At 51.2% G+C, this 25,816-nt stretch overlaps 1 protein-coding gene across 3 annotated transcripts in view; it reads right to left on the bottom strand.

The window, feature by feature from the left end:
- Window positions 1–25,816, bottom strand: part of POC1A (POC1 centriolar protein A) — a 100,633-nt gene that overhangs the window by 50,742 nt on the left and 24,075 nt on the right. For 2 of the 3 annotated variants that reach the window (XM_019984992.2, XM_019984987.2), the window contains exons 2-7: window positions 15,418–15,502; window positions 14,283–14,454; window positions 13,721–13,900; window positions 12,228–12,335; window positions 11,146–11,261; window positions 3,032–3,165 (exon numbers count right to left, since the gene is read on the bottom strand). In XM_019984992.2, coding sequence (XP_019840551.2) covers window positions 3,032–3,165; window positions 11,146–11,261; window positions 12,228–12,335; window positions 13,721–13,900; window positions 14,283–14,443 — 699 coding nt within the window. In that variant the 5' untranslated portion in view covers window positions 14,444–14,454; window positions 15,418–15,502. Of the gene's footprint in view, window positions 1–3,031; window positions 3,166–11,145; window positions 11,262–12,227; window positions 12,336–13,720; window positions 13,901–14,282; window positions 14,455–15,417; window positions 15,639–25,816 lie in introns of those variants that run through there. The other variant, XM_070776590.1, reaches the window with a different exon arrangement.

Genomic DNA, 25,816 nt, shown 5'->3' with positions numbered 1-25,816 from the left:
TGTGGAATTGGAAGCCCAAGGGGGTTGTTGCTCCATGGAGCAGAATAACTCAACAGCCCTCCCTCTAAAGCTCCCTCAGGGCTCTGCCTGAAGGCGATCACAAGGAAGCCCTCAAGTCCAAACCAAAGCTTCAAGGGGATCCCTCTCCCACTGACCAGAACGCTGTCATCCAACAGGCAGGCTGGACAAGAAGCCATGAGGCCTGCTGGCCTCCTACACAGACCAGTGATCTATTACTAAGAACAAGAGTGAGATTACAACTCAACTTGTAACAGTCATACACATGGGCTCAGCGGGTGTGTTGGAAACTGTAGATATGGTTAATTGTCCCCGTTCGACAACCCTAAGCTGCCTAGACCATATTCTGGGCCTCGGTTCCCCCACCAGGACTCAAAGGTGCTTTCAAATCTGCCAACTACTCCATGGGACAGAATCCCTGGGCATCTGGGGCCACTAGGGAGCCACGGGGCTGCTCAGCCACAGGCTTTAGGAAGTGGCCAGTGACAGCTGTGCTGGGTGAGGCCCTCAGTCACCTCCCGGAACAGAATGTGGAAGCTCAAGTCACCAAGGAGCTCAGCTGCGCATCTTACTGGAAGGACAGGGCCAGGGACACTTCATGAGGGGGGGAGCCTAAGACCAGACGCTGCACAGAGCATGCAGGCAGAGCTGCACTCCTCAGCCACGGTACAGGCCCTCTCCCGGGGCTGGGCCAGGGCGATACACTCTCCAAAGGGGCAACACAGGTGTCCCAGACTGCTCCAGGGTGGAACCACTCTGGACGGACAGCACGCACAGACCCTCACAGGTCAGGGACGTTTACGGAGCACACTGGCTCCCAGTGACAACACAGGTCCAACCTCCACAGATCTGTCCCCTCCGGGAGAGAAAAGCCACTCTTGCTCCCAGCCCAGATGTCCACCTGCTCTAGGTATTCAGGTTGGTTGGTGGACTGTTTTTATCAACTGCCCCAATCAAGGCTGCTCAACCGCACTATCCTTTCTAAGGAAGGCACCCTTAGCTGACTGTGAATCACCCCAAACCCAGGCCCCTAAGGCCCGCAGCACACCAATGCTAAGTGTCTGTATTTGACAGGGATTTTCAAGGGTCAGAACAGAGACAAATGTGAGTGTCCCATATGTGAGCCTCACACTTCAAAGTCCCACTTTGATCATCTGAGCAGCACTTTGGGGGAGAAGCCCACCCTGTGTCACCTAACCCTCCAAGTACCACCCAAGACTCAACCTGCCTCTCCTTGTTCCCTAATGCATCTCATGCCACCTCAACTCTGCTGATGGCCACAGTGAGTCCCCTGCTTGCCAGGCATGAGCCCCAGGGGATGGGACCACCGCATCCATTTCATACCCATGATGCCCAGCCCAGCAAGCCAGGGAGCGGATGACAAATGGACAAGCAGACAGCAAGATGAATAGGGGTGAGCTTGCTTCTCTTTCTTCCCCCTTCCTCTGGGCACTGCAAGCTTGGTGCCCTGAGGAAGACCTGATTCCTGGAGCCATTTCCCATTCTCCACACCCCAAAACTATCAGCTGTCCTCAGCCTAGCTCCCACATTCCAGGTTCAACAGCAGACAGGCAACCACGTGATTTATCATGGCCCCTGTCTTGCTTCTCTGGGAGAACAACATCCACAGGCTTCTATGCTCTGACGCTGGGCCTGAGCTAAGGAATGCCCCTGTAGATGCTGCATTCAAGGCTTCTCAGGCTCAGAGGCGAGTCAGCGGTCTAAAGAGCACTCACAAGAAAAAGCAAAGAACGGGGTGATCACCTGGTGTGCACCTGTCTGCACGGTATTTCCGTGCATGGCTTTTCCTTCATCATCGGAACACAAGAGGCAGCAGCCTTCACGTGGTTTTCAAATGCCCTCCTGTTATAAGAGCCAAAACTCGTTACGCATGAATCTAAGTAATCAAATTGCCACAGGGATAACCAAGTGATTCGCCCACAGGCTGACAACAAGAGCAGCAGTCACCTCAGCCCAGTGGCCACACATGACACCTAGATGTGTCAATATTAAGGGAACAGGTCCACACTCCTGCACACCAGACATGTCTCTGACAGACAAGGGGTCACCACAGCTGACGGCAAGTGGCCTCCACGTCCCAGGGAAGCAAAAGAAAAGGCCTATGCCCCCACAAGACCCAGCCAAGGCCCTATACACCCCAATTCAGGTGGCAATGGGATCCAGAGGGCCCTCAGGTAGACAGCTCAACCCAGCTGCTGGCTCAAGAGGCATAAGCACCCCAGAGCCTCCCTCAGCCCTCGAGAGCGACCCCACTCTCCATCCTGCCTGCGCCTGCTCACAAATAGAGAAGTGGACAAACGGAAATGCTCTGGTCTCTGTCCCAGCAGGAAACACTCTGCTGACCACTCTGCTCAGCAGGAGACACTCAGCCGCACCCAGGGTGCTGCAGGGCAGAGCCTTAGGCAGCCCGCCTCCCACAGCCCGCCCACCAGGGCCAGTGCTCAGTCACTGCCCCACAGGGAGCCAAAGCACGGATGTGTTGCTAAAAGCGGCTCAGAGAGAAGGCCCCTCTCCTAGATTCAACTCCGGGAATTCCTCAGCAAATGTGTGGGAAGATTTCCCTCCTTCATGCCCACCTCCGCGAGGCACCTGTTGTTTTTGCCTCCAAAGGGCTCCAGGAGGCTTCATGGCTGTTCACGGAATGGGTCCCAGGGCTATTCTCAACCACACCACCAATGGAGGCTGGAGGTCACTTGGGACAGACTCCATTCAGCCCCTAGAGAAACCCTGCCGACCATGTCCAGGAGCCTCTCTCCCCACCCACATCTGACTGAACCCCTGTGCTCCCTCCTCAGCTGCTGCCCCAGGCCCAGCGCTTCTGCAGAGGTCACAGCTCTTGTGGGTAGGAAACCTGTTTCTGCAGCTCACCCCACTGCCCAGGCTGTGGGGGGATGCAAAACACTGCCCCCCCATCAGGCGCCAAGGGAAGGGTCACTTTGAGGCGGCACCTTCACCCCACGCCACGCCACCCCGCCCAGGCTGACGCCCTCACCTGATGGCCATGGAGTGTGTAGAGCAGCCGGCCCTCCATGAGGTCCAGGATCTTCAGGGTTGAGTCGCTGGAGGCTGTGACCAGGTAGTTCCCCGACGGGTGGAAGGAGAGGGCGTTCACTGCCGCGCTGTGCACTGGGGGAAGGACAGCAGTCAGGCGCAGGCCAGGAGGCCTGTGAAGCCAGAAGACAGCAGGACCAACCAAGGCTTGCACGGGGCTAGGCCAGGGCAGCCAGCACCCCGAGCTGCTGTGAGGAGCCTCCCAAGGACTTTCCAGGAGGGCAGCACGAGCAAAGGGCAGGAGGAGACCCACCCAGAGGGCAGGCCGCGGGAGACGCAGGGCAGGTGGGAGCACGTGGGGCAAGGCCAGGGGATCGAGCCATCCCTCCGCCTCTCCCTCCTCACCAAGCTGTCAAGCTAGAGACGAACAGAGTGCCTGAACATAACCCTCACTCTGCCTCACATGCTGCCACCTCAGGGAAACCAAATGGAAAAGAAAACCCCTGAAATGCCACTACGACGCCCCTGCCCTGGGGGAAAGAATGTGAGCGGGATGGGTGAGAAGAGAGTGCAAACAAGCTCTCGGGAGCCAGTCAGGCTGGGGTTCTGATCCCAGGCTCCCGACTGGCCCACCCTGACACACTGAGCTTGTCTCTCCTTCTGCGGCACAGCACCCACCTTAGCGTGCTGTGGGGATACTACCAGCTGATGCCTGGGAGGCGTCTGTGCAGAGTGAGCCCTGATGCCCCTCTCCACCACCCCAGGCATCCGACGCTACTCCAGGTCCTGCCACTCAACCCCCTTAACAGCTCAAGCCCCTCCATGACTCTTCCCCACTGCTCTAGCCCAAGCCCCACCATCCACGCTGGTGTCCCTCACTCTCCAAGATCTGACCCCTAGCCCTGTAGGTTCCCTAGCTGGGGGACCTTCCTACCCCTTGTTCCCCTTGGGCCGGGAAGACCCTGACTGGCCTCTTTCCCTGACCCTGCAGCTCAATGTTCAGTTAACGCCCCAGGGAAGCCTCCCCTGACCTCACCATCAGGGTCTTGTTTTGGCCTCCTGAAGCACCATGAGCCTCTTCAAAGCAAGGGTTTTGCATTTATGTGCAGTTAATTCATTCCCCACTGGGTCCCCTAGAGACCACGTGCTCCACTAGGCAAGGGCTGTGTTGGGTCCCTGGCTCCCGGTTCAAGGCCTGACACTGAACGGGTCTCAAAAAGCAGTTGGTGAGTGGGACCCAGACAGGACACACGGGGATGGGCAGTTCGAGGACCAGCCAGCCACATCACAGCTTCTTAGAGCAGCTGCTGAGGAAGACCTGGTACCTTCATACCCACTACTACTGGCCAGAGGGCGGGTGGTGGGGTAGGGTGGCAATCAGTGGGACTACAGTAACCATGAACCCACCAAGTCAGAACAGCCATAAATATAAAGGCAAATTCTAAAGCCAACCCCTCATCCTGGCACGTGAGCGTGCAGGAGCCACTGCTGGGCCAATAAACACCCCCACCACGAACTAGTCTCCACAGAGCCGACAGAGGTGCACGGAGCCCCTCAAACTCCAGTCTGGCCAACATGCAGACGCCGGGGACTGTGGATTCACGGTCCTGGCACACTTAGGGGAGACAGCCAGGACTTTACGTAACACGATATTCAAGTCTGAACACTCTCGGCACCAGGAACTCCAAGAGATGGCCTGGAGTGGGGCTGCCGGGATCCCCAGAGTCAGCTCCTGGAGCCACAGCCCAGAGCCCCCACAGCCCAACACACTCCTATACCAGGGCCAAGGGAAAGGGGGCAGCACCCTCAGTGCTTACCAAAAACAGGGGCATAGAGAGCAGAGAAAAAAAGTCACAGCAACCCCAGCTGAACTGAACAGGCACCAGCCGCACACAGCAACAGAAAGAACATAAATAGCGCAGAGTGTGACCAAGACTCCCCACGTGTGGGGGGAGCACCCACGTGTGCAGACCCAGAAGCAGCGTGGACTGAAGCTCCTGACACAAAGCAGGATTCTCTCTGAGGAGCACAGGAATAGGGGGGCCTCTAATTCATCTACATACTTCCAGAATATATTTTTTCAGCATTAGACTATAGTTACTATGATAACACAATTGAGTGGATGTTTAAAAAGTAAATCCTTCCTTCACCCTGAGTGTCAAGTCTGGGGAGCAGGAGACAGGGTCCTGCAGGCTCTTCAGGCTGTGTGTCTCTAGGCTGCGAGCCTGCTCCTGAGGGGCCGTGCCCGCCAGAAGGCAGCTTCACACTCGTGGTGAAGTTGGGGGTGGGGGGGTTGGGGGGGTGGGGGTTGAGGGAGGCAAACACAGCAAGATCCCCTGCGCCCTCAGCCCCACAGCAGACAGCGTGGAGAGTCAGCTGCGCACCGCGCCACCCCCCCCAACCTCACCACTCCCCCATCTCCTCTTGGGCCTCCTCAAAATGCTGCTCCTGGCACTTCTGCCTCCCTGAGCCTGGAGAAGGGCACACTATTCTTGTTTCTGCAGCCCCTGGCAGCCTGCGCTGGCATGAGTGCCACCCCCGCCCCAACCTGAGACAAAGTTGGGAGAGCCAGCAGCAGGATCGAGCAGGGAAGCAAGCTCAGGGAGCACAGGGCTTGTCCAGCACCAGCCAGGGGCAGGGCGTGGCTACCATGCCAGGGCCTCCTACCTGGTCAAGCCCACCCAAGGGAGGGAACTACCCCTCCTCCCTGAGGAAGGGTGCCCAAAGCCCGGCTCCACGATAAATGACAGGAGTAGCAAAGGCCTCTTGGCTGGGGTAGAAATACCTGGAACCGTTGACTCCAGAAGAGGGCTCAGCCCGGCAAGCCAGGCTTTTGGAGATGTGCCAGACCCCACAACCAACTGCCTTTCCCCACTCGCTCAGCTGCCTCATCCCCTAGCCCTGTCAGCCTGGGGCAGCTTCTCCAGCTCTGCAGAGGGTGGGACTGTGCCAGGGAGGCCTCATAAGAATTAGCCCTGAATGACAGTCCCCCTGGACGATGGAGGCCCAGCTGCCCCACGAAGGGGTGAGCCTCCTGTCACAAAACCCTGAGCAGTGATGGCCCACAAACAATCCACTTTTCACCAAGCCTGAAGCTGCAGGCCCTCTGCCTGGCTCCATGGCAGACATGAGTGACGGCTGATGGGAGGCTGCCAACCGGGCACAGCTGTGTGCTACACCCCACCCCCACCGCTACCCCAGAGAAGGGATGCCAACTCAGGGTCAGAGATGTACCAGCTCGAGGTCCTACAAGTCACCAGGGTGCCAGGGAGGGGGCCTGAGGTCACTGCAGACCCTGCCCCCAGTAGTGGAACAGGTCACAGCTACGGCTTAAGGAGACATCTGGGTATTCCCAACCTGCCTGCACAGCTCTTCCTGCTGAATCCTCAGCAAACCTGCCCCCCTGCCCAATGGGCTCCAAACTGGCCAAGGGACCCAGGTGCCCAAGCAGCAGGTCCCTTCCAGGACAGGCCACACCAGTGCCGAGCCGCACCACATTCCCCACCCCACCACAAGGAGCTTGGCACCAACCACCCAGGGTGGCTCTCACAACACAACTGGCATCACAGGTGACACAGAGGCTGTGGGCTTACAAGAGCTGTGGGCTCACACGATGAAGGTGCTCTGACAGCAGCAAAGGACGCTCCAAACACTGCTCTGCAGGAACGCTGTGTGAACGCTGGCTCAGGGAAGGCGGGGGAGAGGCAGCGTGTTGGCCAGATCAGGTGGGACAGTACCTGGCCTCATGAGCAACCCTTTCAGTCTCCAAAACCCAAAAAGGGTGCAGACCTGCCCTGCTGGCTACACAGCAGCTTTAAAACCTTCCTTGACCATGTCTGGGGTAGGGCGGGGCATCCAGGGGGTTGCTAAGGACCAATGTACAGAGAAGCTGGGACTCTGAGCTCTAACTGGAACTTCTGGAGAGAGCCATGTCCTCTCAGAGGCCTTGGGCAAATAAATGACTGGAATCAACACAGTGTGAGGAACCCGCAGCTTCTTCACTGCATGACCCAGGCAAGCCTCAAACATCCCATCTGTGAAATGGGGAGCAGCCCTGCCCTGCTGACCACCCAGGCCTGTCCCTGGATATCGAACACACACGTGCCTGGAAAGCACAAGGCACATGAAGGGATCTGGGACAAGGCTGCTCAGATGTCTGAACAGTCTTAGTGTGGGCTCCGAGCATATGGCACCTAAGCCATCTCCGTGGGGACTGGCACTCTCGGGGCTCCAGCGCCCCACCAACTCCTTGCTGAATTGGGAAATCAGAACTGCTCCCTGCAGTGACAGGCCAGAGCAAGACACTCCTCGCCTGAGACAAAGGGTGCCAGCCACCTGCTGTTGCCCAAAGTGATTCTAACACGCCAACAGGGGACGGGAAGTACCCTCCACAGAGCAGGATTTTGGTGGGTGGCCACAGGCGGCCTGGACTCGCTGGCCACACACTGCAGTATCACGAACCAATTTCTCAGAAAAGCACAACAGCCTTATGCACTCAAACCCCAATCAGGGGAGACACTGGACACCACTGGCCTTAAAAACTTTCCCTGGGTGTCTTAAGGGGTCAGAAAACAACTTCGGGGCCTGCTGCCAAGGGACTGGGAGCCCTTCTTGGGGATTCAGCCTCCCAGGGATCCCCCTGCCTCTTGTGGTGGGGAGACAACTGCTACTCAGGAGCTAGAAACATCTCTCAGGTCGAAGGTGCTGCCACAGCACTCCCTAGGGGAGCGGCTGGACCTGAGCAGACCTGACCAGGTCCCTACCAGTAAAGAGGGTGAGGGGTGGACCCCCTACCAGTGAGCTCAGGCCCGCGAGGTTTCCTTGAGCCCTGGAGGCTGAGCCCAGAGGGAATCCAGCTGTTTGTGGGGTGCTCCAGGCCCCCGAAGTCTCTGGTCCCTAAGCGGGGGTGGTGCTTAGGAATCGAATGCTTCAGGCTTGCTGAGTGGCTGTCATGAGAGGAAAGGACAGCTGTACTAACAGACTGAAATTCCTCTGCGGAGCCCGTCAGCCTCATGCACCTCAGGTCCCCTCAGCACTCGACCTCTGATGCCACCTGAGTCCACCCACCGCCCCCCAGCCCTGCCAATCATGGACCTCCCACTCCCACCCGCTGCCAAGCCTGCTCCCTCAAGAACCCGAGGCACCTCTCCCCAGCACCCTCCACTCTTCTCCACTGTTGTGGGTCACCACACCCTGACCACCCTCTTCAGGATACCCCACTTTCCTCCACTCCCCCGGCTCCGCTCTCCTCAGCCCTCCACTTCGAGGAGACCAGGCTCCCAGCTGTCCCTCTGGATGCCTTGTGGATCTTTTTCTTCCAAGCTCAGGGATGCAGGACGTGTCCTCAGCCCTTCTCACACCCCAGATCCGGGCTCAGCTGGCCCCTCCACCCCACAGCATCAGCTTTGCCTAGATCCAGTCTCCAGAACCTATCCTCTGGGCCTGAGCCCTGCCTCACTCTCATGTCTAGCCTTCACCCAACATCGGGCATGGACAGCCCGCCCACCAGGCACATGGCTTCCTACTCAAGCAGGCTCTCAGCACGCTACCCTCTCAGATGCCTGTCACCTCTTCACCCCATCCCAGCACGTCCAGCCAGGACATGGGCTACAGCATGGCATTCCAGGCCCTCCCCTGCGGGTACCTGGTGCTATACCTCGTCCACACCAGGCACCCGACCCATCAGAGGTGTGCCTGGACTCTCCCAGGGTCACCTGGGGATTTTCCCCATCAGTATGAAGATTTATGTGGTAAAACCACATATCCAGTACTAGACTGTAATCCTCATTTGGATTCTCCCATCAGATCCTCACAAATCCCATCAGGCAGGCTACCACCACCTCTGCACAGACAGGAAGCAGAGTCCAGGCACTCCTCTGCCTCATCACCTCCCTGCCCATCTCTCCCTGTCCAAGGCCCCCTGACCTCACACTCAGAGACAGCATTCCCGCCCAGCACCACTCTGCTCCTCCTACCTGCCCCCATCAGTGTGCTGGTACACCCAGTTTGCAACTTGGGCCTGGCCCAAAGCAGGAGAAAGGCCTCTAAGGCTGAAGGAGAGGAGAGGCATGGTCTCCAAGGAGAGGGCAGACCCCGCTGGGGCTCTGATCTAGAAGCCGCTGTCTGAAACAGCCATCAGTGACAAACTCCAGGGTTTCCTGTTGAAGCAAGAATCATTCTTGTGGCTGGCCCCTGCCACCTGGTGGTGGTGTGCAGTACTGCAGGCCTGGGCCAGCCAGGCCAGCCTTGCGAGGAAACCAGACCTCAGGGCTCCAGGACAGACTCAGCAGCAGCAGCATCACCATCACTGTCACCAACACTGCACCAACGCAACATAGAGAGGCACTCTCTAAGCTCCTGTCATGGATCAACTCATTACACAAACACCACCTATGAAACACGTCTCATCATCGTCCCAGGGGTACACAGGAGTCAAGTAACCTGCCCAAACTCACCCAGCTATCTCCATCATGTGCTTTTCAAGACCAGGACCCATTCTCCCTTCTTGGAAGGTCTGTTCCTTTAGTCACCCCAAGAAAATGCCAGCCTCAAACATCTAAGACTCGGAACAGCTTGTTGGGGGTGCAAGGAGAGAACTCTGAACCCCACACCCCATAACTTTGTACAGGTATGTCCTTCTCCACTTACTCCTTGGAAGGAAAGTTATGACCAACCTAGACAGCCTATTAAAAAGCAGAGACATTACTTTGTCAACAAAGGTCCATCTAGTCAAGGCTACGGTTTTTCCAGTGGTCACGTATGGATGTGAGAGTTGGACTATAAAGAAAGCTGAGCGCCAAAGAATTGATGCTTTTGAACTGTGGTATTGGAGAAGACTCTTGAGAGTCCCTTGGACTGCAAGGAGATCCAACCAGTCCATCCTAAAGGAGCTCAGTCCTGGGTATTCATTGTAAGGACTGATGCTGAAGCTGAAACTCCAATACTTTGGCCACCTGATGGGAAGAACTGACTCATTTGAAAAGACCCTGTTGCTGGGAAAGATTGAGGGCAGGAGGAGAAGTGGACGACAGAGGATGAGATGGCTGGATGGCATCACCTACTCAATGGACATGAGTTTGGGTAAACTCTGGGAGTCGGTGATGGACAGGGAGGCCTGGCGTGCTGCAGTTCAAGGAGTTGCAAAGATCGGACACGACTGAGCGACTGAACTGAACTGTCCTTCCCATTTTCGGGTGTGAATTTTGTAAGTAAGCCCATGAACTTGAAACTTAGTCCCAAATTCACAACCACAGTTCTTCAAACTACTCCAGCTCTGACTCCCCCTGGTTTCGCCCCAAACCCCCAGGTCTGTCTACCCATTCAGCCTCCGACAGAACTCTCAACGCCTCCTGTGGTACCTCACCAGCTCCCTTTCTGGGTCCGTATCCCCACAGCTGTGGTGAATCACAGTTCTGCCCAGTCACACCTGCCCTGAGGCCAGTTCCATACCCTAGTAGCTTCAGATATTTCATCTTGAGCTCACACAAGTCTGACCCCACCCCCATCTCCCTCCTGGAGCCTGACAGCAGCCCATATTGACAGCCCACCACCCTGCCTTCCAAGGGCTACAATTAAATTAGGAGACACAGCACCAGGGCTGTGTTTGCCAGCCTGGCCCCTAACAAATGGACCCTCCAAACAGCTCCTGGCTCCACATTTGTGGAGAACACCATGGAACCAGAGGTGGCCAAGGTCCCACCAACACAGACCTCTTTTGACAAACCTCTCCCCTTCATCACCTCCAGGGCTATCAGCTTGGCCCCAGAGCACAGAGCGTCCATTACAGGGGGAGGCAGGTGGCATGTGCAGCCCCTGAGAAGTGCCCCTCACGAGGTGCCCTGACCAGAGCCCCCATTTGGCCCGCAGTGTGCGTGAGGCTCTGCCACTTCACAAATGGCCACCAGAGGGCTGGTGGATGCCAGGTGGCAACCCCTTCCATCCCCTAGCCAAGTTTCCAGACAGCCACGCCATAGACGACCCACCCCTGGAGATCCCAACAGACCCAGGACTCCCCACAGCTAGCCAGGGCTGTCCTCAGGCCCAGTTCAGCCCCGCAGCCATGAGCTGGACACCTGGCACAGCACAGTCCCGCATCAGCCCCTCGGGGACACTCACACTGATAGTGCTGTAAGAGCCGGTGAGTCCGCACGTCCCACACCTTCACCGTGTTGTCCATGCCGGCAGCAGCGATGCACGTGCCACTGGGGTGGAAGTCCACGTAGGTGACAAAGCTGGAAAGAGGGGGCCACCGAGTGCTGTAGGAGGCCTGACTCAGACCCCAGAACGCCCAGCGCCTCCCCGTGCCCACACGTCTGCTCATGCTGCTCCCCTCGGCGCAGAACACCTCCCTGCTGCCCTGTGTCTTTAGCGGGCGGCCAAGGGAAGGCAAGAAGGAGAGGGCGAGGAAAGAGCTAGGAGTGACCTGGGGGGGACTTCCAGAAGCAAGTCCCAGCACAAACCTCTAAATTCGAGCAGAGACACTGCTCTTCAGACCAATGGTCAGCCAGCTGCTCGCAGGCTTTCAGTCAGAGCCGGCGCCCCGACCTGAGCCAGAGGCAGAGCAGACCCTGACAACTGAGGCCCAGACAAGAGGGGCCAGCAGGTTCCAGATCATCTGCTCACCTATTCCTAGGAGACAAGCCAAGGGCCCTTGATAGACTCATATGAGACACTCAGGATGGTACTGTGGCCTCAGGAGGGGCCCTGACACGGGGGTCTCAGCCTACTGGGGGCAAAAGCTGGGGTTCATTCAGGGACCCAGATCAGGTGAGGCCCTGCTCAAACACAGGCTCCTCCCTCTCAATGATGCAACACAATACGAACAGGCACCATCTGCTACAAGAACTGATTAGCCTTTCATTTATCAAGTCATCACCAAGGAGAACATACTAACATCCTTTTAGGGGTCTGGGTTCAACTTCTTCAGACACACATGTCACAATTCTGAGAACTAGAAAATGAAGGAAAAAGAGAGCCCCAAGAGTTTCATGCCTTGAGGTTAAGCCTCTTATTGTTCGTGGGATGAGGCAGAACCTTTCACACACACACACACACAAACAGATGCAGAGCCAGGGAGCAGCAGAGACATGGCTGAGGGACCCCAATGCCACCACCGGAGGCCCCTACAGCCTTTTTATGCCCTAGTCTGTGCTGTTCTCGAGGGCCTACAGGTGGGGGGAGAGGATCTAGGAACTTACCCACCATGCTCACAGTATGAGTGGACACACTCCCGGCTGGTCTTGTCCCACAGTTTGACAGTTTTGTCATCACTGGCGGATACGATGAGCCGCCCATCCGGGGAGAACCTGAACCGGCGGGGACAGGAGTTACAACACCAATCAACAGACATCACAGGTGCCACACATCGCCTTCCAGTCACTCTTCTTGAGCTGCCCAGCACAGGAATGTGCTGGGGCCACACACCCTGCTCTGACCCTGAGTGATCCTGGGCAAATGCTCTTCTCTCTGCAAGACGGACCAGAAGGGTGCCCACCTTCTGGTGAGCAGGTAAGAAGTATGGTCACACACAAGGCCCCCGACACTGCACATGGCAATATGCATGCTGACTCTGGTGTTGTAGCAACAAAGTGGCCCAAAGCTCACCATGGACATCGTTATCCTGTCCCCAGACGCCCTGAGTCCATATGTGACTCAGAATGGGTCAGCAAGACCAGATGCCAACTAAAAAAGATGGAGGTTCTGGAGACCTACCACCAAAGGCCTGGTGTGAGTTCAACACTCATTTGCTGGCTGGGCTGCTCCCACTCTCAGAAGCCCAATAGTGAGGACCTCTCACAACAGCCAGGGACTTCCCAGGACAGAGAACCGAGTGCTCTAGAGGACAAGTAACTTCCTGGGGTCCCCAGAAGAGCACAGCTCAACAGTCCCCAACCTCTGACTCCCATGGTTTCCTGGTGTCCCCAGACACCCTCAACCTCTTCCCCTGAAGCACACAGATTTGACACGTGAGATCTGTTGAAATAAATAGAATAAACCAGAAGTAGGCATAGCTGTGTCTGTAGCTTTTAGGCCTTGAAAAGTACTTTCATTACCTGGCCCCACCCCCACAGCACTGGCCCCACACCAGAAGGAAAACCAGCTTCCAGATCAACCTCATCAGAAGCCTGGGGCCCCATCAGGCTTCTGGAACAAAACCCGCCTCTGAGGAGCAGAGCATCTAAGAGATAAGGAGGCAAGCCTCAGTGCCAGGGGCCCAGCTTCTAAGCTCAGCTCCGCCACTTAATCCCTGTGTCAAAGGGCAAGATATTGCATTGTTCTGAGCCTCAGGTTCCTCATCTGCAAAATGGCAACGATGCCACCAACTTGCAAGACTGCCATGAGGAGTTAGAAGAAAATGTCTAGGGGTGGTATGATGTTATCTTGTTGTTGTTGTTATTGCTAATAAGTGGCCCCTGATGACCCACTTTGGGCACGTCAGCACAGATGTCAGGGGTCAACTGTGGCCAGCAACTGGCTAACTTATCCCTCATGCATTAGCTCAGCGAAGCTTTGATAGCTTACAATGTGAGAACTACTAATGTTCTTATTCACAGATAAGGAAGCTGAGGCTCAGGAAAAGTAAAGAGTGGCTAAGTAACTTGTTCAAGGTCAGGATGCAGACACCTGGCATCTTTTCTGTACCCCCAACCCCTGGGGTCTCTCCGACAATCTCAGGTAGGACTACACTCACTTGGCACAGCGGACCCAGTTGATATGCTGGCTCAGGGAGAACAGGAATTTCTGGCGATGAGTGGACCACACCTTGACTGTCTTGTCGTCAGAGGCTGTCACGAAGGACTGGCCATCACTGCAGAAATGGACGCTCCTCACTGTGGCCGTGTGTGCACGAAACACAGTTGACTCGCCTTTGCTGCAAGGATGGGTATCCAGAGTCAGGAAATCCATAAACCCGTAACAGCAACATAAGGGCACATCGAAGCTCTCCCCACTCCTCAGGACCCTCCCCAAATCAATCCAGGCCTGAGTGCCCCAGTCCCCAAAAAGGGAAGCAAGAGCCTCCCCGCCAGGAGCAGGACCCCCGCCCACCTCACCCACGTGCACGCAGCATCAGGCGGGATCCTCCCAGGAAGGCTGAGGTCAGCCCAGAATCTCCCTGCTGACCCTGAAGGGAGGGCCCCGACTGAAGCCCAGCTTCTAATGGCACCCCCTCAGAAGTTAGGCAGAGGTCCTACTGTGACCAGTCCAGCACCAGGGCCAAGACTCAGACAAGCCCGTTCATGTCTTTAACTCACACGTTGGGTACCCATATGCGGACAGTCTTGTCGCGGGAGCCAGAAGCAAGCAGGTGTCCCGAAGGGGAAAAGTTCACACAAGTTACGGCGTCCTTGTGGCCAGCAAATCGGTAGGCACGGGTCTGGGGCTTCATGTGCCACACCATAAGGCACGAGTCCATGGAGCCACTGGCTGAGGAGAGAGCGGACACGTGACCCTCAGCTCGAGCAGGCTGGAGCCTCTGCCAGGAGCTGGGACAGGGTGGGCAGCAGGGAAACTCAGCTTCACAGCCAGCTCCATCTTCTCCATCTTCAGTCACACCTCCAGTGACTGCTGAGCAGGGGTTTGGAGAGCCTGTGGCCTGTTGACTCTCTAGGCAGCAGGTCCACACAGGAACCGGCCAAGGATATGCCCATCAGCTAGCCCTGCAAAGGACCCAGGTCTCCCCAGAGACACACTCTGAGGCTCTAGAGAGCAAGTCCTCCTAAAACTGGAGAGCCAGCTCAACCCAGTGGGCTTATTACCGTTAAGAGGATCCATCAGAAGGGCCCCAAAACAGACCCCAAATGACTGTGGTTTCCTTTTAACCTCCACTGTATCATGAAACTAGCAGTTTCTGGCAGGGGACCTTGACGATGGGATGAAGGGGGAAGCTCATCCATAGAAACAAGAAAGCTGCAGCCATGTATGAACCCTCAAGTGGCCAAGAAGGGGGCACTCAGCTGTAGCATAAGGGCAGTGGGGGGGAAGGGCATACACGGCTCTGCTCCATAGCCTTCTCACTGGTGGCATCTTCAACAAGAAGGCGTGCCCATGGCACTGTGGACAGCAGAATCAGTAAAGGCCCAGGGAAATGCCACCGTTTAGGCTCATTCTGAGGCCAGACCTCAGAGGTAGACAGGGTATGGAGGGAAAAGCCCGGAACTAGGTCCTACTCTCAAAGGCTGTATGATCTTGGCAAGGTCCCCAACCTCTCTAAGCCTCACACTCCACGTGCAGAATGGAACTCAGAAAGCCTAGTGCCCAGGGCTCTGGCTGCTGAAGCAGCCTGCAGGTCTAGAGAAAGCACCTGAGTTCTCACTGTGCCCTGCGCCCCCAATGCCACACCTCCCAGGCAGAAACTCGACCTTCTCAGTCCAAGATGCCTCCTCTTACCCAGCTGCTTTGTGTTGAGACTGAAGTCCACAGAGGTGACTGCATCTCGATGGCCCTTAAAATGCCTCTCCAGCGAGGGGTCCTCCTGAGGGAGAGCCAGGGTCAAATGCGTGAAGCCTGGATGAGGAAGGGGCTTCCCTAGGTCCAAGACACTTCCTAGAACAACCAGGAGGGTTTTAAAATGCTCAAGCTATGACCCTTTATATAGGAAAATTCCAAGGAATCACTAAAAAACTATTATAATAAACAAGTTCAGCAAGGTTACAGGATACAAAATAGACAAAAATCAAGTATATCAACAATGAACACTGTGAAGAATAGAAGTATGAAAACAATTTCATTTATGATACATAAAGAAAAAACTTAGGAATAACTTAACAAAAGATGTGCAAAACACAGTGAGAACTAAAAGAAAAAATCACTGAAAAAAGTAGAAGGAGACCAGTTAAGATAAGAGGCTCCAGTTCAAGACGGAATAAAAGTATGTGTGCTCATCTCCTCCTGCAGGAACACCAAAATCACAACTAGCTGTTGAACAGTCATCGACAGGAGGATGCTGGAACCTACCAGAAAAGATATCCCACGTTCAGAGACAAAGAAGCCAAGGCGAGACAGGAGGAGGGGCACAATCACGATAAAGTCAAATCCCGTACTCTTTGGGTGGGTGACACATAAACTGGAAAAGAGTAATACCAAAGAAGCTCTCCCACTGTTGTGAAGGCTCTGAACCCCACATCAGGCTTCCCACCTGGGGATCCCACAAAGGGACCGGGAATCCCCAAGGAATCTGACCTTGAAGGCCAGTGGGATTTGACTACAAGACTTCCACAGGACTGGGGCAAACAGGGACTCCAGTCTTGCAGATCACAAACAAAACAAAATAAAACCCAGACTCAGAGAAAAGGAGCAATGACCCCACAGGAGACTCAACCAAAACCACCTGCTAGTGTTGGAGGGCCTCCTGTGGAAGTGGATCAGCAGGAGCTCACCACAGGCACGGGCACTGGAAGCGGCAGTCTGGGAAGGTTCCCCTTGCGGTGAAGCCTCTTGGAGGTCTCTATTAACTTGATTATAGACCCCTCGGCTGGGTCCCCTCAGGCCAAACAACAGGGAAGGGGCACAACCCCACCCATCAGCAGATAGTAGGATTACAAAGCTTTACTGAGCAAGGTCCTGCCCACCAGAGCAAGACCCAGTTTTTCCCATCACCAGTCACTCCCATCAGGAAGCTTACACAAGCCTCTTAGCCTCCACCATTAGAGGGCAGACAGAAGCAAGAAGAAGCACAATCCCACAGTAACTAAAACAAAACCCACATTACAGAAAGTTAATCTCGATGAAAAAGCAGAAAGGTATGTCCCAGGTGGGGAACGGATGGGGAAACAGTGGAAACAGTGTCAGACTTAATTTTGGGGGGCTCCAAAATCACTGCAGATGGTGACTGCAGCCATGAAATTAAAAGACGCTTACTCCTTAGAAGGAAAGTTATGACCAACCTAGATAGCATATTCAAAAGCAGAGATATTACTTTGCCAACAAAGGTCCGGCTAGTCAAGGCTATGGTTTTTCCTGTGGTCATATATGGATGTGAGAGTTGGACTGTGGAGAAGGCTGAGCGCCAAAGAATTGATGCTTTTGAACTGTGATGTTGGAGAAGACTCTTGAGAGTCCCTTGAACTGCAAGGAGATCCAACCAGTCCATTCTGAAGGAGATCAGCCCTGGGATTTCTTTGGAAGGAATGATGCTAAAGCTGAAACTCCAGTACTTTGGCCACCTCATGCCAAGAGCTGACTCATTGGAAAAGACTCTGATGCTGGGAGGGATTGGGGGCAGAAGGAGAAGGGGACGACTGCCGGGAGTAGGAGCTCTGCCCGTGGCAAAGGTCATGAGGAAGGAAGCTCGGCATACGCAAAGGCGGGATCGAGCCTCAGGAGTCCCCCTGGAAATTCTCGAGCATCTACCCCCAAAACCAGAGTCTGCCTACTTTCTGCTTTGTGCTCTCACCTACACCTCTGACTTTACGGGGGGCTGTCCCCCACTACCTCTCTCTGAAAAAAAAGAGTTAACTTACAGCTCCAGTTAATAAAGTTCCTGGGTGTGATAGTGTTTCAACCTACAAACTCCTTTGGAAGTCCTCTAGCCTGCCTGAATAGGTTTTTCCGGCCACATGTGATTGCTCAGAGCCTCCCAACTGTGAGAGGCATGAGATGTTCTAAACTGTCTAAATACAGATTCCTTTGAGCAGTTAAAAGATTGATTAGAAATTGTATTGGTGAAGGGTTTTTCACTTGTTGGGCCAATGTTTGCTGCTAAGTCTCCATATCCCTTACCTGCTGTGTCTCTGGCAGTGTATTGATTAATATAATTGGTGTAAGTAGTAGCTTTAATGTTTGTACCTTTAGAGAAAAATAAGTTTTCTGAAGAAAGGGTCTTAAAATGTTAACAGGCCTCCGGGCCAGAAGATGATCCAAATCACCTAAACTTTTGCATATGATAAGTTTGCAGGAAGAAAGCCTGGCTTACTGCATGACTCTACCCCTTCCCCCATTATCCTCTATGCATAACTTAAGGTATAAAAACTACTTTGGAAAATAAAGTGCAGGCCTTGTTCACCAAAACTTGGTCTCCCCATGTCGTTCTTTCTCTCACCTTCTGGCTGAATTATTCAGCGTCTTTTCTCCACTGAATTTCCTCACTGAGCTATCCTTATTTCAGCCTCTTTTCTCCACTAAATTTTCTCACTGAGCTATCCTTATTTAACCACTCTTTATATCCTTAATTAAGGCTTAATTAAGCAATTATTTCCTGATCCTCGCCCCGCTTCAAATTCCCTGGATCCACCAGGGCTGGACCCCAGCAGATAGAGGATGAGATGGCTGGATGGCATCACTGACTCGATGGACATGAGTCTGAGTGAACTCCAGGAGTTGGTGATGGACAGGGAGGCCTGGCGCTGCGATTCATGGGGCTGCAAAGAGTCGGACACGACTGAGCGACTGAACTGAACTGATGTCCCAGGTGAAGGGACAAGACAAAATCCCAGAAAAACAACTAAATGCAGTGGAGATAGGCAACCTTACAGAAAAAGAAATTAGAATAATGACAGTAAATATGATTCAGGATCTTGGGAAAAGAATGGAGGCAAAGATTAAGAAGATCCAAGAAATGTTTACCAAAGACCTAGAAGAACTAAAAAACAGACAGACAGAGATGCATAATAATACACTGGAAGGAATCAACTGCAGAATAAATGAGGCAGAAGAACCGATAAATGATCTGAGGACAGAATGGTGGAAATCACTGCCACAGAACAGAATACAGAGACAAGAATGAAAAGAAAGGCAACCTAAGAGACCTCTGGGACAACATTAAACGCACGAACATTTGCATTATAGGAATCCCAGAAGAAGAGAGAAAGGACCTGAGAAATTATTTGAAGAGAGAATATCTGAAGACTTTCCTAACATAGGAAAGGAAACAGTCAACCAAGTCTAGGAAGCACAGAAAGTCCCAGGCAGGAGAAACCCAAGGAGGAACACCCCAAGACACATAGTAATCAAATTGACAAAAATTAAAGACAGAGATAAATTACTAAAAGCAACAAGGGGAAAATTACAAATAACATACAAGGGAATTCCCATAAGGCGATCAGCTGATTTCTCAACAGAAACTCTACAAGCCAGAAGGGCTTGATATATTTAAAGTGATGAAAGGGAAGAACCTACAACCAAGAATACTCTATCCAGCAAGACTCTCCTTCAGATTTGATGGAGGAAACCAAAAGCTTTCCCAACAAGCAAAAGTTAAGAGAATTCAGTACCATTAAACCACCTTTACAACAAATGCTAAAGGAACTTCTCTAGGCAGGGAACACAAGAAAAGGAAAAGACCTACAAAAGGTAAACCCCAAATACCTTAAATGTAAATGGATTAAATGCACCAACCAAGAGACACAGACTGGCTGGGTGGATGAAAACAAGGGCATGTATGCACTTTCATTTACCACATCACTCTGCTTGACCAACCACTGACCCACCACCACCTCCCCACCCCACCCCACCCTCGCCAGAAACTGTATGTAATTATTTTATATTGTTAAGTTAATCATGTTCCCATATGGCTTGCAACTGTAATTATCATTTGTTTTTGTCTGGCTATTGATGGTGAAAACCCATAAACATCTTTTACTAATGTGATTATGTAACGATTACTCACGTAATACTATTTTATCATGACTGGTCAACAGAAAAATAATAGAACTCTACCACCAAATTAGGATCTAATAGAAAAACCGGTAAAATCCACTTTTTGAAATCCAGATGCATAACAGAATTACTTTGAAATTTTTTGAAAAACACAAATGCTCAGGTAGTGCTTTTTTTCTCCAGAGCTCCAGATGTTTCTAATGAGCAGTCATGTTTAAAAATAACTGGACTATATGACCCTGTTTTGTCAGTTTTCATTCCGATCCCAAAGACAGGCAATGCCAAAGAATGTTCAAACTACTGCACAATGGCACTCATCTCACACGCTAGCAAAGTAATGCTCAAAATTCTCCAAGCCAGGCTTCAACAGTATGTGAAACATGAATTTCCAGTTGTTCAAGCTGGTTTTAGAAAAGGCAGAGGAACCAGAGATCAAATTGCCAACATCCACTGGATCATAGAAAAAGCAAGAGAATTCCAGAAAAACATCTACTTCTGCTTTATTGATTACATGAAAGCCTTTGACTGTGTAGTAGTCAAGTAGTGAAGTCATTCAGTCGTGTCCGACTCTTTGCGGCTCCATGGACTGTAACCTACCAGGCTCCTCAGTCCATGGAATTTTCCAGGCAAGAGTACTGGAGTGGGGTGCCATTTGATCACAGCAAACTGTGTTTCAAGATATAGGGATACCAGACCACCTTATCTGCCTCCTGAGAAATCTGTATGCAGGTCAAGAAGGAACAGTTAGAACCGGACATGGAACAACAGACTGGTTCCAAACTGGGAAACAAGTATGTCAAGGCTGTATACTGTCACCCTGCTGATTTAACTGATATGCAGAGTACATCATGTGACATGTCAAGCTTGATGAAGCACAAGCTGGAATCAAGATTGCAGGGAGAAATATCAATAACCTCAGATACACGGATGACACCGCCCTTATGGCAGAAAGTGAAGAACTAAAGAGTCGCTTGATGAAAGTGAAAGAGGAAGTGAAAAAGCTGGCTTAAAACTCAACATTCAAAAAAACGAAGATCATGGCATCCATTTCCATCACTTCATGGCAAATAGGTGAAAAACAATGGAAACAGTGACAGATTTATTTTCTTGGGCTCCAAAATCACTGCAGATGGTGACTGCAGCCGTGAAATTAAAAGACGCTTGCTCCTTGGAAGAAAAGCTATGATCAACCTAAACAGCATTTTAAAAAGCAGAGACATTACTTTGTTGACAAAAGTCCGTCTAGTCAAAGCTACGGTTTTTCCAGTAGTCATGTATGGATGTGAGGGCTGGGCTATAAAGAAAGCTGAGCACCGAAGAACTGATGCTTTTGAACTGTGATGTTGAAGAAGACTCTTGAGAGTCCCTTGGACTGGGAGATCCAACCCGTCAATCCTAAAGGAAATCCCTCCACCAGGAAGGACTGATGCTGAAGTTGAAACTCCAATACTTTGGTCACCTGATGCGAAGAACTGACTCCTTGGAAAAGACCCTGATGCTGGGAAAGATTGAAGGCAGGAGAAGTGGATGACACAGGATGAGGTGGTTGGATGGCATCACCAACTCGATGGACATGAATTTGAGCAAGCTCCAAGAGTTAATGATGGAGAGAGAAGCCTGGTGTGCTGCAGTCCATGGGGTCGCAAAGAGTCGGACACAACTGAGCTGAACTATATGATGATCTATTATTTCTATCTGGTTTGTCTCACTTTTCTATTTCATATTCAGTGCTCCCATTTCATTCAGTTTATGTTCTCCAATTTCTCCATCTCTTTTTTTTTAATGTTCTTTGTGAAGCCTTTATCTAGTATAAAATCTTTTGTATACATACATATAAAAATATACAAATATATAATATATATATTGAAGAAAATTTATGAATTTTTCCTAGTTTTTTTCACTTATCCTATTTCATATTCAGTGCTCCCATGTCATTTAGTTTATGTTTTCCAATTTTTCCAACTCTTTCATTTCTTGATGTTTTTCTCAAGCCTTTATCAAGTTATCAGGTGTAATAGAAAAACTCTTGTATATATATAATAAACAATATATACATCTATTTTATAAAACTTAGGAATTTTTGCCTAACTAAAAAATTTATGACATTTTGATTCCTCTTGTTTCACTTAGTATGAAATGTAACACAATATATCTAATTTTTTTAAAAGATATGCAACAAGCAACAAAGGTTTATTGTATAGCACTCTACAGGGAATTATAATCAATATTTTGTAATAATATAATAAAAATAATTTCAAAAATAGTATGTGTATATGTATAACTGAATCACCAAAAAAAAGAATTCTATTTTTTGGAATTTAGTAATGTTTATCTTTTTGCCAGTTTTTTTAAATGTCCTATGTATGACATACAAAATTTTAAATATATTTGTGTAGGATGTAAGATTAAATTAACATAAATAGAAATCTATTATATTTAAATTATTAATGACATTATTCAAGATGCTATATTTTCTGCCCTTGATAAAACAGTCTCAGAGAAATGTTAATATATCTCACAATTATTATATATATATATTTTTTTTTCCCTTTATTTCTTCAATTTTTGCTTTATGTTTGCTTCTTGTTATTGGACTTCCCTGCTTTATGTCTGCTTCTTGTTATTGGACTTCCCTGGTGGCTCAGACGGTAAAGCGTCTGCCTACAATGCGGGAGACCCGGGTTCAATCCCTGGGTTGGGAAGATCTCCTGGAGAAGGAAATGGTAACTCACTCTAGTATTCTTCCCTGGAAAATCCCATGGACCAAGAAGCCTTGTAGGCTACAGGCCATGGGGTCACAAAGAGTCAGACATGACTGATCGACTTCACTTTCACTTTTTTGTTATTAGATGTCTAATGGTTTATGATGTCTATCTTGTTTGTGAATCATACCTTTTGTCATTAAAAACATTCATCCTTGTTTTATTTAAAAATACATTAATTTTTTAAAAAGATCCAGATAAATGGAAAGATGTCCCATGTCTATAGTTTGGATAACTTAATATTAAGATGCAATACTCAAGTTGATCTAAACAGAGTCAATGCTGCTGCTGCTGCTGCTGCTAAGTCGCTTCAGTCGTGTCCGACTCTGTGAGACCCCATAGACCGCAGCCCACCAGGCTCCCCCATCCCTGGGATTCTCCAGGCAAGAACACTGGAGTGGGTTGCCATTTCCTTCTCCAATGCATGAAAGTGAAAAGTGAAAGTGAAGTCACTCGGTCGTGTCCGACTCTTCGCAACTCCATGGACCGCAGCCTACCAGGCTCCTCCGTCCATGGGATTTTCCAGTAAATAGAATCTCATAAAAATCTCAGGTGCTTTTTTTTTTTTTTTGGGCAGAAATTCACAAGCTAATCTTAAAATGCATATAAAATATAAGACAGCCAGAATAGACAAAAATTTTTTTTAAAAAAAGGACTTCTCTTGTGATCCAGTGAAGAATCTGCCTACCAAAGCAGGGAAAGAGGCTCAAGCCCTAGTTTGGTAAGATCCTACATCCTGCAGAACAACTAAGCAGATGCACCACAACTATTGAGCCCATGCACCTAGAGCAACAGGAGAAGCCACCGCAATGAGAAGCCTGTGCAACGCAACTAGAGAAGAGCTCGTGCTCACAGCAACTAGAGAAAACTCATGTGCAGCAATAAGACAAAGCACAACCCAAAATACGTTAACCAGTTAAATTAATAAAGCTTTTAAAATAAAAATAACGTATAAAAAAAGAGGGGTGCTTCCCTGGTGGTCAGTGGTTAAGAGTCCACCCTGCAATGTAGGCAACACGGGTTTGATCCCTGCTCCGGGAAGATCCCACACACGGAGAAGCAACTAAGCCCATGCACCACAACTACTGATTCTGTACTCTAGAGCCCAGGAACCATTACTCCTGAGCCTACTTGCTGCAACTACTGAAGCTCGTGTGCCCTGGAGCCTGTGCTCCACAACGAGAGAAGCCAGTACAATCAGAAGCCCAAGCATCACACCGAAGAATAGCACCTGATCTCGACAACTAAAGAAAGCCTGCGTGCAACAACGAAGATTCAGCACAGACAAAAACAAATAAATCTTAAAAAAAAGGGGGGGGTGCGGTAAACACTCACTATAGAAAATAATCTGGTAGTTTCTCAAAAAGTTAAACATAGGACTTCCCTGGTGGTCCTGTGATTGAGAATCTGCCTACAAATGCAGGGGACATGGGTTTGACCCCTAGTCCAGTAAGATTCCACATGCCACAGAGCAAATAAGCCTGTGTGCTACAACCCCTGAGCCAGTGCTCTAGCACCCTTGAGCCCCAACTACTGAGCTCACGTGCTGCAACTAGTGAAGCCCACGCTATGCTTAGCCACGAGAGAAGCCACCAAGCTGAGAAGCCCGCACAACCCAACAACAGCAGCTCTCGCTCCCCACAACTAAAGCCATGAACACCCAGCACAGCCAAAGATAAAAATAAACACATCATTTTTAAAAAACTTAAACACAGAATTATCAAATGACCCAGCAACTGTAGGTAAATACCTGTAAGAACTGAAAGCATTCTCACACCAAGGCCTGTACAGAAACATCATAGCAGTATTAATCATAATAGCACAAAGTGGAAAAACCTTACTGTCCATCAACAGGTAAGTGGATAAACGACATGTGGTACATCCATACAACAGGATATTTATTCAGTCACGAAATGGAAACATGTACAGCTTTGAAAACATTATAAGTGAAAGACACCAAAGGCCACATTTTGTCTGAGTCCATTTATATGAAGTGTCCAGAATAAAGACAGAAAATAGATTCGTGGCTGACAGGGACTGAAGGGGCTGAAGGAAGGAGATTGGGGGGAGTGGGGAAGAAGGGGAGCAACTGCTTAATGGGTACAAGTTTCTCTTTGGGGTGATCAAAATGTTCTGGAAACACAATAATGCTAACACAATACTGTGAGAGTACTAAAAACCACTGAATTTTACACTTCAAAAGGGTGAATTTTATGGTATGCGAATAACATCTCACCGAATTTATTTTTTCAAAGAGAGAAAATGGGGTCTTTCAGCAACCACCACCTCAGGAATCGGATCCCAAACCCTCCATCCCACTGTGGACTAATAAGTAAAACCGAAGGTCCACCCTGAACAAGCCCCTGAGGCTTTACCACCACCTCCACTCCACCCAGCATCAGAGAAGCTGTAGCTTAGGAAGACATGGAGATAATATTCCAGACTTCTCCATCCAACAGCAATTCATGTTGGAGAGCTATACCCCAGCCACGCAAAAATCTCTCTTTACCCCAAATATCAGTAACCTCAAAGAAGCATTTTGGGGGTACCAGGGAGCCCAGCAAAACCTCCTCTTGGGGAAAACCCGTCCTTGGTGCAGAGCAAGGACTCCAAGGAACTGTAACCAGAACAAAGGTTCCCGTTCCTCATGCCCCGCTCCACCCTCAACACACCTGCCTTTCAACTAGAGAGGAAAGGGCAGCTGGGGGAGGGCGGGGAACAGAGCAGAAACGGCTCCACCTGAGCTTCTTAGAAAGAACTAGGGTAAAACAGTACCCCCTCGAGGGCACGGTCAGATCTGCCCCGAACCACCGGACCCCTGAAATCTCCCAGCACCCTCTCTTCCAACGCCACAGGCTTGCTGGTTCCTCGTTTCCCCCAAAGCTGGGGAACACCATTGGGGTCAAAAGGCCTGCTTCCCAGTCTGGGCCCTCGGCTCACGTACCCAGACACCTGAGAAAGCCAACAAGCCACCACTCAGCGTCACTGACTTTCACAACCCAGCCAGAGAGTACCAGGCAGGTTGAGTTTTCAAAACAACCTCTCAAAAAGAGGGGCTTTGGAGTGCTCCCCACTAGCCTCTGGAAGGACCTGGGGCCGAGAGAGGGCAGCCTGTCACACTGACGCAGGCGTCCCGGGGGCCTAGCTTTCCCACAGGGAATAGGGTACACTCTCAACAAGCCCCCGTTCAGCCACCCGCTGCTCAGGGAAACGGAGACTGAAACTAGAGAGGCCCGGCACTGACCCCAAGTCACACCTCCAGTCAGGCCGTACTACTGTCTGCCCAGCTAGGAAGCAAAACCCGAGGGCAGACACTACTGGTTTGTTAGCCCCGGCAGCGCGAACAGGGCCTGGCTCGCAAGAGGCGTTCACCAGGTGCCCGCACTCAGCACCGCCTGCACCGACCGAAACCTGGGGCCTGAAAGGACCGC

This window comes from Bos indicus, chromosome 22 (genome assembly GCF_029378745.1).
Source record: "Bos indicus isolate NIAB-ARS_2022 breed Sahiwal x Tharparkar chromosome 22, NIAB-ARS_B.indTharparkar_mat_pri_1.0, whole genome shotgun sequence".
Taxonomy (NCBI): domain Eukaryota; kingdom Metazoa; phylum Chordata; class Mammalia; order Artiodactyla; family Bovidae; genus Bos; species Bos indicus.
Note: the sequence above shows the minus strand (reverse complement) of the source record. Positions and strands in the feature narration are given on the sequence as shown.